This window comes from Saccopteryx bilineata, chromosome 6, assembly GCF_036850765.1.
Source record: "Saccopteryx bilineata isolate mSacBil1 chromosome 6, mSacBil1_pri_phased_curated, whole genome shotgun sequence".
NCBI lineage: Eukaryota > Metazoa > Chordata > Mammalia > Chiroptera > Emballonuridae > Saccopteryx > Saccopteryx bilineata.
In genome coordinates this window covers 178,790,952-178,805,032 of record NC_089495.1, presented here as the reverse complement: position 1 = coordinate 178,805,032, position 14,081 = coordinate 178,790,952, and the positions used below count along the sequence as shown (strand labels likewise).

Sequence of the window (14,081 nt, the reverse complement as noted above, 5' to 3'; positions counted from 1 at the left end):
CTCGGACAGGCAGATGTGGGTCTTCTGGAACTCTGGCCCTTAGAAAGTTCCTGGCCTCTGCGTGAGTCAGCTCCCGTGTGTTGGACTTGGGGAAAGCATCTCGAATGACAAAAGAAGGACTTTAAAGTCTTTCACAGGCAAGATTTTAGTTCATCTGCAAGAAAGAAAGAAAATAAAAATAGAGGGAGAAAAAACAAAGAAATGAAAAAAATTCTCACATCTCAAAGTGCCCTGGTTTTAGGTAGGCAGTTTTCTCAGCAACTGCAAATAGAAACCAAGAAGTGAACTGAGACAAAAATAGAACCACCTCTTCTCACTCTTAGCTATTAAAATATAATCATTTTTAAGGCAGAGGAGAATATAATATTCTGCCTCCTCTGAGATATTGTCCCCAGCCCTATCCTTCTCTCTTGCTCTGCTAGTTCCCCCCAAGAGCAATTCAGTTATTCTGAACAAAAGCTGTCAGCAAAAGAGTGAAGCCAAATGTCCATTCTAATGGTTCCTGAGAACCTACTATGTGCCAGGTACCGTGCTGATTATCAAGCATATATTATTTCACTCAATCCTTGTAGCCTACAATGGACCCTTGAACCACTCAGGGGTTAGGGACGTTCGCCTCCTGCACTGTCAAAATCCTGAATATAAATACAACATTTTGATCTACATTTCACCAAGGTAGAACCGGAAGTACAGACCATTTAAGTAACTTGTGTGAGACACACAGGTGCAAATGGCAGAGATGAAATTAAAGTTTAGGTCTCCGAGACTCCAGAGTGAATCCTCATGCACAGCACCTGACTTCCTGTCCACCAGCAACTCCTACAATATTCACTTTTTTTTCATTGACAGTTCCACAAAAACCAGAAGGATCTAAGAGAACAAACAAAAATAAAAGCAACTCAGATTCCATACAAAGAAGTCCTTTATCTTAATGTGCTCCTTTTTGAACCACAGCTTCCCACGGAGTTGAGTTTGGGGAACCTTTACATTCTGAATAGCTCATTTTATCCTCCTAAGCACTCTGGGAAGTGAAGGGGCTGTTTCTATTCCCATTGGAAAGCTGGGGAAGCTGTGAAGCAGAACAGGTGACTCTAGATCAACAGACTTGCCAAGATAAGCCTGGAATTCAGAGTTACTGACTCCCAGATCCCAACTCCTCCCACCTGACCACATTGTCTCTCACACTGTGAGGCACAATCGAGAAGCCAGTCATCCTCTACCTACCTCTTAATCTCAGTGCCTGAGGCAGAATGGATGCCCTTAGTGAATGAATGAATGAGGGAACAAGTGAGTGATTGAACCACCTAACAACCACCCAGTCTTATTTGGCACCTCTACCTTTATCTGAAAGTTGGGGAAACATCCCAAAAGGTCAGGAGACTCTTTTGGTCTCACAGCTTGTTGCTGGTTGAGCTACGAGCACAGCCCAGCGTTCCTGACTCCTTGATCCGTGTTCACTGCTTCTGTTCTCCCAAACTGGAGGAAACTCTTGCTCCTTCAGATTAGTTCTCTGACTCATTCCAGCGTTGAAACATTTAGCACCGCATGGAACAAATGTGAAATTATATTGGCAGAGCTCCATATAAAATAAAGGATATAACAGCATATCAAAAAAAGTATAAACAGATGATAGCTGCTGACCAAACTGAAGTCACTAACCTGTTTCCCACTCACTGCTCCCAGTAGAAGGGAACAGCAATCTTATGCACAGCCTTGAGTTGGGAGAACATGCTCAGAGATACCTCTGGACTGACCAGAACTTGCATCATCACATCCAAATGCTTGAATAAGCCCCCTTCTTTTTATAATGTCTTATGATAAGCAATGGCTAAAACTGGCAGAAAGGGGCCCAGAAATCATTACAGTATAGGCTAGTGTAGACTAATGTCCATGCACAACACATTTAAGGAAAAGATTCTGAACCATCTTCTGAGGTCGAGAATCTTGCTGCTCAGTGGGTCCTCGCAGCGGGAGCGGCAGCAGGATGAGAGAGCGTGTGAGGAATGGAAACTCTCAGGCTCTGTCTCAGTCCTCCTGAGTTGGGATCCTCATCTTAACAAGGGATGCGGGCAGCTCAGGTGCCCATTCAAGTTTGAGGAGCGGTTTAGAAGCTTCTGACGATAGTGTGTAATACTGTATATTGTTTTTAGTTTGCCTAGCTATTGGCTATAGATGCATTTTTCTGAAGGTATAGATTTTATAAACACTTCTGTAATGCTAAATATAGTCCAGGCACCATGCGATCACGTGCCACATATCAAGTCGTTTAAGTCGCCTAACAACTCAGTGATACATTATTATATATGACAAATGAGAGAACTGAGGCACAAAGCAATTAAGACATCTGCCTGAGGTCTCGCAGCTAGGAAATGAACTCACGGGGCTGCCAGGGCCAAGTCTGGCTCTGGAATCTGTGCTGTCCGTGGTTCCTGAAGTCATCCTGAGTCATCACTCTGCAAACTGCATCCTGATTTTGCAACTACAGCCTATCCAACTGTGTTCAGAACCAAGGTAGGCTTTTGTATACAGGAGAGTTCACTGGATACATTCTCTGAAATGGGGAATTATAAAAAGTGCACAGAAATCGTTTTTAGTGTTTTATTTCATTTTTGGAAGCATCTATTGAAATTGAATTGTTAAAATACTGTTAAAAAATCTCTGTTGACCTCTACCAACATCTTACTCTTTCTTAGTTTAAAATAAGTCTGTGAGGCCCTGGCCGGTTGGCTCAGCGGTAGAGCATCGGCCTAGCGTGCGGAGGACCCAGGTTCGATTCCCGGCCAGGGCACACAGGAGAAGCGCCCGTTTGCTTCTCCACCCCTCTGCCGCGCTTTCCTCTCTGTCTCTCTCTTCCCCTCCCGCAGCCGGGGCTCCATTGGAGCAGAGATGGCCCGGGCGCTGGGGATGGCTCTGTGGCCTCTGCCTCAGGCGCTGGAGTGGCTCTGGTCGCAATATGGCCACGCCCAGGATGGGCAGAGCATCACCCCCTGGTGGACAGAGCGTTGCCCCTGGTGGGCGTGCCGGGTGGATCCCGGTCGGGCGCATGCGGGAGTCTGTCTATCTCTCCCCGTTTCCAGCTTCAGGAAAAAGAAATAAAAAAGATTAAACAAACAAAACAAAATAAAATAAAATAAGTCTGTGAGAAATAAGTGGGGCTATAAGAGGTATCTTATTTTGGGATTTATTCTAAGGGACACAGGAGGTTTCTTTGAAAAACAATTAATTCAAACTGAAAGCAATACTATTTTATACTTATGAACAGTTGCCCTGTGAAACAGGTCTTTACTTCTATTGAGAACTATACTAAAGAACTGTAATAAAGTTTGTGAATGAGTTATTTTCTCATACTCTGCTACTGTGCAGAATTTTATATTTCAGAATGAAAAATATTTAGATTTTGCCTGAAATAATAAAATGGGTTTCTTGTAGATTATTTGGAAATCCTTATTTGATGAGAATAATTTTTACTTCTCATCTGCTAATTCCTTTTCTAAATCTCACAGGAGAGTGGGTTTCCTTGTAAGCTGTGTTTCTCAGCCACTGTGAAGCAATCTTTTCCTTTGATAAACCTAAATATCCTACCCCCAAGATTCTTACACACCTTCTCCATGTGCCATTCCTCCCCAATTCACTGATGGAGACTTCCTGATAGATCATGCCAGAGAAGAAGAATTAGTCTAGATTTTGCAAGATTAGCTTGCTGTGGTTGGTGTTATGAAAACTGTAGGTGTTTTCCTTTTTCAAATTAAAATCACAGTTCTAACTCCATGCCATGCGCTATCTGCAACCCTGTCTTGGGAGATTGAGTCACGCCCCCCGCGTCTACCCTGAGCATCCCTGATAGAGCAAGTCCATAGGTGACCCATTCCTCCAAGTCCCTGCTGAGCCCCTACTGCTCTTGTCCTATTTTCTCCTTCTTTTCCTTTGGTCCTCCTTCATTTTCCATTTCTAATAGAGCTGATTGTTCCCTTACTGATTTATCTTTCTCTCTTTTTCTCTCTAACTCTTTTTCAACTTTGCTACCATTATTGGAATATAGAGTAAAGATGCTGGTATCAGGACTTTGGTTATGTTGGATGAACAAGGAGGTAAGTTGAGATTTCTTCAGTAAGAACAATTTCTCGCCTGAATAAAGTACATAGAAATGATTTGTGCACACACAGGTGGTCACTGTGATACACGTGAAACACTTGCATGAGTGTGAGGGTTCTAGAGTTTTCATCTTCTTGCCTTTTCTCTTGTTTCTGTTGAAAAGCTGGGTAAAGGTAAACATGTGGACATGTTGAAGCCTTCGTGATTAAATGAACGGGACAAAATTTTGAAGGCAAAAGTTATTTTATTTGTTGATTTTTTTAAATGATAGTATTTTGGACAGTGTGAGAATTCTCTTATTCCTAATCCTTCTCATAAATTTGATTTTCTTCTAATTATTAACTAGAATGAGGGGGGGAAATGCATACATATCATGTAGTCCATTTCTTTTGACCATCCTACCACAGTAGCTGGCAGTCTTGATTTTCAAGTCATTATAAGGATGCCTTAAGTCAGGCGTCCCCAAACTACGGCCCACTGACCGCATGCAGTCCCCTGAGGCCATTTATCCGCTTCCGCCGCCTTCCAGAAGGGACACCTCTTTCAGTGGTGGTCAGTGAGAAGAGCACTGTATGTGGTGGCCCTCCAATGGTCTAAGGGACAGTGAACTGGCCCCCTGTGTAAAAAGTTTGGGGACCCCTGCCTTAAGTAGCTGGATATTTAAAACGCTATCTGTAGAAGGAGATCGTTGGGAAAAGGGAAATTGAACCAATTGAAATATTAGAGCTGTTTCAAAATGATGGAGACCCTAGAAACAATGAAAATCAGAGAGCCAACATTTTAGTATGGTCTCTCTAAGGTGGAATCAAGAAGAAAGATATGAAACTTTGTCTCAATAACACACAGTCCTATGGTGATGATTTGTTTCATTTTAGCCACAAGTTAGTTACCTGATTTCATTCTGAATTCTTAACAAGATAAACAGGTTTTTGAGAAAATTCTTTCTTTTTATTCCTATCTTATGAAAGCATTAGAAAATTCTTCAGAATTATGAGAAAGTTCTGTAGCGCAACATTCACAAAAAGTTATTCACAAGTTTGTTTATGTGTATAAGTTGTTGTGAGTCTTACATTTTTATCTTTGGTTATGGGATACCATAAACAAACTCTAAACATAAACCTCAAGCTGGAAAAATTTTGCCATGCAGATAGGAAACGTAAAGCATTTTTCTAAACTCAGAAAGCCTTCACATATCATCAAAGAAAAGGGCAACAAACAAAAGCAAAAAATGGATGTAAGTAATAAAGCATCAGTTTACACAGACATATGAAACTATGTTTCAACCAACAACAATAATGAGATACTACTCATTAGCAGACTGGCACAGTTTTTAAAATTTATAAGCACCAATGCTGAGAATATGTTCAGAAAACACAAACTCTCATTCTGCAGATGGACACTGTAGACGGATAACAAATGTTTGAAGAGTAATTTGATAATATCTTCAAACTTTGAAGTGCACCCATCTTTGACCGAGACATTCCACTCTTAGAATTGTACACTGCAGATATGCATTGACAATTATATAAAGAAAAACACACATGCCTTACCTGTAATTGTGAAAATTGGAAACAGCCTAAACGGCTGTCAGTGGGAAAACCAACCAAATGAATTCTGGTGTAAAAAATATTCTGCAACCATTTATTTTAGGACAGGATAGGCATGGACTGAAGAAAGGTGTATCATTGAAGTCCTCCGGGAAGCAACTGCTCAGAAACAGTGAAAAGGGCATGAGATATATTTTGAAAATGTTTGGGTGGGTCAACAGGAGAGGCAGGAGCAGTAGGCAGGGAGAGCCTTCTGACTGCTATGGATCTGACATGAGAGGAGGAGGGAGAAAGGAGGGTTGGGTAGGAAGGGTCTGCAGTGCTGCTCTGAGGACATCTCAGCCTCGGGGATGGGAAACCCAGGAGCAGTAGGCAGGGAGAGCCTTCTGACCGCTATGGATCTGACACGAGAGGAGGAGGGAGAAAGGAGGGTTGGGTAGGAAGGGTCTGCAGTGCTGCTCTGAGACCATCTCAGCCACAGGGATGGGAAACCCAGGAGCAGTAGGCAGGGAGAGCCTTCTGACTCCTGCGGATCTGACACGAGAGGAGGAGGGAGAAAGGAGGGTTGGGTAGGAAGGGTCTGCAGTGCTGCTCTGAGGACATCTCAGCCACGGGGATGGGAAACCCAGGAGCAGTAGGCAGGGAGAGCCTTCTGACCGCTATGGATCTGACACGAGAGGAGGACGGAGAAAGGAGGGTTGGGTAGGAAGGGTCTGCAGTACTGCTCTGAGGACATCTCAGCCTCGGGGATGGGAAACCCAGGAGCAGTAGGCAGGGAGAGCCTTCTGACCGCTATGGATCTGACACGAGAGGAGGACGGAGAAAGGAGGGTTGGGTAGGAAGGGTCTGCAGTGCTGCTCTGAGGACATCTCAGCCACGGGGATGGGAAACCCAGGAGCAAAGACTACTCACAAAACAGCCCCATATCAGGCAGGCATACCTCAACTCTGGTATCCTATTGTGCTCAGCCATTGGCTAGAAGCACTGTGGGGAGAGCTTGTCCTCCATGTAAGTGCTGTAGCAGACCCCACAGCTGCAGCAGCTGGAAGGGTCAGTCAACTACAGTCCTCTCAGAGGGATATCTGAGGGGCAAACCCTCCTTCCTGGCTGTCAAGGAAGGACTTATGTTTCCATATTATTTATTTGCATTCAAATTTCTCAATAAACAAACATTGTCAATCAATAAAATAAAAAAATCCTTTGAAAGCAACTGAGCATCAACCCCAGTGCCTTCCCCCAGTTTTTAAAATACAAATTGTCAAAATTTATATGCAAATAATGGAGTCTAGTGGATTTGTATTTTAAGGAAATGACAATGGCTATGACAGTCTTCGGAACTTCCCAAATTAATTTGCCATAATTATAAGATTTACTGACTTGATCTCGGTAATAGTGTCCCGGACTTTGAAACTCAAGATGCTTCAAAGGATTGTTTATTTTTAAATTAAGCAGCAGGTGCCCATATAGAAGAGCATTACCTCACTTCCAGAGCTAGGTGGATAGATATACACTCAAATAATTAACAGTTTTGCTTTATTAACTCTTTTAGTAAATAATTTAGATGTGACGAGGGTAGAAAAGGAACATTGCAATAGGAGGATAGGTTGGGCAAAAGTTTAGGAAAATAACTTTTATCTACCTGACTATAAAGCACTGACACACAAAACCATGGAAAATAATATATACAAATATGGGATCAAAAAGAGGGGAAACAAATAACATGCTTACCTGAGAGGCAAAGTTTATTGTAGTTTGATTTTTAAAAAAAATCTAGGAAAAAAATTTGCCAAAACTGTCCTATAGATGAAAAAAATTATTTCTTAACACAAATAATTCCCAGAAATGTTTATATATTATTCTCTGAGAAGCAAAACAGGATAGCAGATTTTCCCCACAAGGTAATTAATATGAACTAAAACATTTCAGTTGTGGCCACACCACAGTAACTGCTAAGTTCTTCAATTAAATGTACTTCACACGTTCCATTTATACTATAATAGGAGATGAGGACCTTTTCAAGTGACAGATGAGCATAAGTCAACAACTCTTCACTGCCATCGTAAATGTGTTTTAATTCTGTATATGCCGTGTTTAGTTGTTTAGATCAGTAACTGCCTAAAAATTTCTCTCCAGTTATGCTCTAGTGCTTCTTTCTGCGCCTGAATACCAAAGTTGTTGACCATTTCAATTCTGCAGCTACACAGAAGACTCAAGAAACAGCTGTCCTTCTAAAGAACCATTCCAGGTTGTCAGCTAAATGATTGCACTCAGAAAGTCTTTACTGAATTCTTGTTTTATACCCAGGTATCAGGGGACACCAAGGAGCACTGAGCATGACAGACAGCCCTGGAAAAATGTCCTGAGTCCTGGAACTTTTCTTGTCTCCAAGAGAAATCCCATGAAATAACCTTAGCACTCATGTGGAATGACTTAACCTTTTACTTCCTTATCTCTTGGTCCTTCTGTTGGTCTTTGCTGGTTGCATGTTTGTTTCCAATGCTAATGCTGCAGTTTTGGGGAAAATCCCATGGAATCGACTCCAAACTAAACAGTAAAATCATTGACCCCTGCCTGGAAGAGTAAAGGTCAAGTCCAACCTCACCCAGAGAACTTGGCTGACTTTCTCAAAAGGTACACAACACTACAAGTGTGCAGCATTTGTGAAAACATGCCTCTTGCTTAAGGCCACTCACCAATATGTTATGAATGACTAAAGCTGCAGCTGTCCAATATGGTAGCCACATGTGGTTATTTAAATTTATTTAAATGAGTTTCCATACGTTCATTGATGCAAAAAAAAAAAAAGAAAATCGTATAGGCAGCATCTATCTTATAACTGGATGTGCTCGTGAAGGCCTGTACACTGATCAATAGTATTGATATTTTGCTATTCTTTTGCTATATTTTTTTTATCAGGTTGAGGATTCTAAGGGCCCCATGATACCTTACTTAAATAGGAGGAGTAGAATAGATGTCTACCCTTAGATCCCTGAGCATCTTGCCATTGGTGGATCTATCACAAATAACCAGTCATTCAAACATGATAAAAGAGCCTGACCAGTGGTGGCACAGTGGATAAAGCATCAACCTGGAAATGCTGAGGTTGCTGGTTCAAAACCCTGGGCTTGCCTGGTCAAGACACATATGGGAGTTGATACTTCTTGCTCCTCCCTCCCCCCCCCCTCCCTTCTCTATAATGAATAAATAGAATCTTAAAAAAAAAAAAAAAAAAAAAAAAAACAAAAACAAAAAAAAAACGTGATAGAAGAGAAATGAGCCAGAAAGCAGACTTAAGGATGGAAGGAGCAGTCGGCCCTGGACAATGCATAGAGCCAGCCTCCAGGACGCTGCTGCCCAGCTCCAAATGGAATGAGAGTATCGGATACTTTCAAGCATTTCCTGAGAAATGTCTTCATAGAAATTACTGGTGTACTATGAAGTCCCAGTGTGCCTAACATGTCCACAACCATAACTCAGCACACCCTAAAAATTAATATTATTGTTAGACTAGCTGTGAGAAAAATGGCTCCACGATATTTTTTTAAATCAAGCATTTGACTTAAAATTGTGTGAAAAGACACAATCAACCAATAATGATGTCTATAAAATAGTTTTCTGCATTCACTTTTCTGAAAGAACTTCAGAACTCTCTCCTAGCCATGACCTTGCCGAGCAAGCCGGCGGCCATGGCAGAACCCACCTCTCAGAATGTGGGTTTGGATTTGCTTGTTTTTATCTTTTAATTTGAATTATTTAATTCAGAAGTCCAGTGCTCATAGACCAATTTTCTGTTACCTCCTAATCCCTGGAGGTAGTGAGTGAGGTTCCTGAAATATAATCAGAGTTAATATTTTGATTGAAGATATACACTCAAGAGAAACTTTTAGAAAACCAGATAGAAGGTGACGGAAGACAATTTGACTTTGGGTGAGGGGTATACAGCACAATCAAATGTAAAATAATCTGGAGATGTTTTCTCTCAACATATGTACCCTGATTTATCAATGTCACTGCATTAAATTTAATAATAAAAAATTGTTTTTAAAAAGAGAAACTTTTCAGGAAGAGTAAACATATATATATATATATATATATATATATATATATATATATATATATATATGTAAACATTATATCTCACCCAGCCAGAATCTGTGTGTATTTCAGCTGCCATTAGTTGAGCCCTGAACAGGCTTTCTTCCCTCTGAGCCCTGACACACCTTCACTCTCATCTCAACACAGCACTCCAGGAAGCCATTAGCAATTATTCAACTGGGATTTGGTGGCCCTATTTTTGTCTGTACTTAACAAGGTTCTTCTCTAGGTGATGTTAATTGGTTACCCCTCACCACTTTCTTCATTTGATAATTAACTGATCTACCAACTAATTTATTGCATCTTTTAAAGGAAACTGGAATGAAGTCTTTCAAAAAGTACAAAATCTTCTGCAATATTTAAAATTGCCTTTTTTTAAAGCCTTTTTCAGGATTGTCTTAAAATCCTTACTTACTATACCTGCATGTATTCAGCAAAAGGTCAGCAGCATTGCACTGTTATTTCTTCCAGCTATCCAGGGCTGGATGAACACTGAAATTTTGTTTTCACTGCTCATTTGAAAAGCGTAACAGCTACAGCAGATTCCTAATAAGCCTGAATTCTGTTCCTCAGGCTCACAAAATAGGTCTTATTTTCCCAATAGACAGGCTTCCCAGTTTGGGTCACTAGTGAGCCTTTATTTTTCAGAATGATAATTTCACCATCCCACTTAATGTGAAATTGTTTTTAAGTGATTATGTATGCCGATAAACTGGAAATATAGTTATCAGTTCTATTCTAATCATGCCCTTATTCCCGGAAGCACAGGCACGCAGGCATGAAAGTATAAACGATAAGAGGAACGGAAGTGTAATTAGGTTTTGTAATTAGACAGGCAAGACATCCCATCGCTGCCTTCCCTTAATGGGCTTAAAAGCTGTTTCAAAAATCCTTTTATTGAATTTGTAGTTGATCCAATTCGGTGACACAACTTTTGAAAAATTAATCAAGTTCGTGTATGTAACTCTGGCAACCTACAAGTACACTTTGCTTTTATGGCTATTGATCTACATCTCCAATACACTGAGGTCAGCTTTGCTGGCGGTGATGACTCGGTGCTGTTCCACGTTCCAGTTCATCGCTCCTCCTCCAGAGACTTATGCACTTCTGCTCCCTGCTTTCTGCCTGTGGTTGGGATCTCGCATGCCCCATGGTAGAGAGTGGGAGATGAGGGGGCAGAGAAGTGAAATGCCTTCCAAAGCCTTCACAGCAAGTAAGTCATAGGATGAGAAGATGACTGGAAATGTTCCAGTCCTTGTAACGTTGTGTGCTGATGGTGCTGTTTTTATGGCTTCTATGATTTAAGTATTCAAAACCGAGAAGTGCCCATGGGCTACCTTTGGCTAGATGGCCACTGCTAAGGTCACAAAGATCTGGAACCCATTGCTAATTATTGCTTTAGTTGTTATTTTTCCCAAAGAAAAAGATGGGTTCTATTTCCTACCCCTACTTGGCTAAGGATGCCTAAAAGCTAAGCTAGAGACATTTTAAGGTCGAAGCGGATAGTTGGTTAAGTAACATTAAATCTGGATGTCTAACAAACTAACATCCTGTTTTTCATTCCCTTGGGTTTCACCGGCCTGCATCAGCCATGCTTTTTTCCCTGGACACTCAGAATCAAGCAGGCCTATGGACCTCATCCCATCATATCTGAATTACAAACTATTTTGAGCATTGTTTTTGTTCATTTCCTCCCGCCCGGGCCTGCACGGGGCAGCAGGAGCGTCCATAGCAATGCATCCTTCCAGACAATGCATTGTAATATCTATCTCTCTCTCAAATTCCGTTTCACATAGTCATTTCTCATGTTCTGTTGGAAACCCCCCAAAAATTCATTCCACACTGTCATCCCTTTGTCCTAACCAGAACAACTCGATCGTGTCGAAGAAGGCATGAACCATATCAACCAAGACATGAAGGAGGCTGAGAAAAATTTAAAAGATTTAGGGAAATGCTGTGGCCTTTTCATATGTCCTTGTAACAAGTAGGTACTGGGTACCAGCTCTAATCTGTGGCGTCCAGTTTTCTTTCTTTCTTTCTTTTTTTTTTTTTTCTTTTTTAATGTCAAAGTGAATGTCTGAAGTTTTGTCTTTTTTTTCTTTGTCCTTTTCCATCTGCTTCATTCTGTGGGGATAAAATACTTGTGTTTAATCAGAACAACTGGAACGCATTGAGGAAGGGATGGACCAAATCAATAAGGACATGAAAGAAGCAGAAAAGAATTTGACGGACCTAGGAAAATTCTGCGGGCTTTGTGTGTGTCCCTGTAACAAGTAGGTGCTGCCTGCCTGCCTGAAGCTGTGGTTTCCCAAGGCCCATCTCCAAGCCTTGACAAGCTCATTTCTGCCAGGCACCAAGGCAGGATGAGCATGTGGCATGCAGAAGAGATCAATACCGTCTCCAATGCATTCATCTCATAGCATAGATGATCCTAGTGGGAGTTACTGTTGATGCATTAAAAATCAGGCATACTACAGTGAAAGCTTCACTGTCAGCAACTTTTATTGATGAACGTTTCAACATTTTCCAGAAAGTGTACCTTGAGACAGAGACTAGCCTCAAGAAAAAGAGGCATCCAAAAATCAATTTTATTTTCTCCTGACCTCAAAAGCCAAAATGGCAGATTTAGAAAAGACGAGGGTAAGTCTAGAGGATGAGAAGCATGGAGATCAAGGTTTGATTTTTCAGAAGCAAAAGAGACAGGTAATCTGGCCCAACTAAGCATTCTGTAAGCAAGAATCTATGACAGTGATTCACCCTTTCAACTGCCCACCAGTTGCTAAATCTGATCAAAAATAGAAAAGAGATGCCACAGCTATTCCCCACAACAGAGGCGAGCAGTCCTTCAGCAGGAAGTGCTCAAGCCTTCCCCAAATTGGACCCGTCCCTCTCAAATTCTTCTCCTTGGAAGATCGAACTGTACACTGGCCAAAATGTTGAAATGTGTAGATTTTGCATGCACGACATCACAAAACATTCAACTGTTCTCAAGGTCCTGCCACGCTTTTCTTGGAATGTAGCAGAAATGTGACATGTGGTTATAAAGGTTTTGCAACAGAAGGACCCTGCAAGTGGGGGTTCTGGAAGATAGTCTCATCCGACTAGCAGTGGGGAAGGAAATGCATGAGCGGGTTGCCCACATGCATTCGGAAAACTAAACTCATTCCCTGATCTCCCTCATCCCTCCCACTTCCCTTTGAACAGAAACCTTTTTCCTAAAAGCTCTCCTGATCCTAGCTTTTAGACTAGAAATTGACGTGTCGTTTTGAGCTGATTATATGACCATTCACATCCTTTAAACTTTGAGGCTGATTTTAAAATATCCCACTTCCTGTTTGGGAGAGGGAGGGGCTCAATTTACAAATAAATTTAAAACTTTTTTTTTTTCCTAAAGAATGATCTACAATAAAACCTGATTAACTGGAATCCAGCTAACTGGAACCCTCAAATGGATTTATATTTTTGCCCCCTTCCATATTTGGCAAAAAAAGAGACAAATAAATAAAGCCAGAAAAATCACATCATAGGTTGAAAATGGACACTCTAGGTAGTTTGGATTCTTTTACTTAAAGAATTTAATGAAAGTTCTCATTTAAGAGAACTAGACAATAGAGTTGATCTTCAGAGGGAAGGAGACGAGACACATCAAGAGAAACCATAGCCAAGAAAAGATTTGGTAACATTCACTTCTCTAAGACCAAGGCAGGGATGTGGCTCAAGAATATGATAACCAACCATCACCTCTGAAATAAAGTTTTCCTCCATGGCCCACCTCTAAGTAAGAAAGTCACAGAATTCACCAAAACGACTCCATTCAAAGCATTCCAGTTAGTCAAGATTTAACTGTATATCAGTGGCTGCTTGCCACCAGGCGAGATTGATTTCTACCTGTTTTGTCATGAATTCCAAAAGACACATTTTCCCCCATTCATCAACTGTATGTGGAGAAAGGGTGGAGGCAGCCCCTTCCCCGGGATGGATTCTAATGTTTGGATGAATGATGGCCCCTACGAATTCCACATATTAGTTGGCACTGATTTCTTATTGCTCAAGAGACCCTAACTGAGCTTCAAAGCTTGACCGAAGTGTTCCCTATTGTGTGTAAATAATGCTGTAAAAACCATGTGTCACAACGCAGTGTCTGGTGGTGCCCTGGACTCTCCGAGGGCTTCGCCCTGTCTCGGCATGTTTCGAAGGATTATGATAGATGTACGGCAGTTATGTGAGTCTGTGCAGCCTTGTGAGTGCAGTGATTTGCCTTCTTTCAGAAACGCAAACTTTCCTACCCCTTCCCTGACTTTGCCAAAGATGGTATACCAGATGTTTACATAGCAGAAAACATCACCA

At 41.3% G+C, this 14,081-nt stretch overlaps 1 protein-coding gene across 2 annotated transcripts in view; it reads left to right on the top strand.

Moving 5' to 3' along the window:
- The window catches only part of SNAP25 (synaptosome associated protein 25), an 86,017-nt gene that overhangs the window by 60,116 nt on the left and 11,820 nt on the right, over positions 1–14,081 (top strand). The window contains exons 4-5 of one of the 2 annotated variants that reach the window (XM_066236043.1): positions 4,040–4,088; positions 11,890–12,007. In XM_066236043.1, the coding sequence (XP_066092140.1) occupies positions 4,040–4,088; positions 11,890–12,007 (167 nt within the window). Of the gene's footprint in view, positions 1–4,039; positions 4,089–11,600; positions 11,719–11,889; positions 12,008–14,081 lie in introns of both variants that reach the window. The other variant, XM_066236044.1, reaches the window with a different exon arrangement.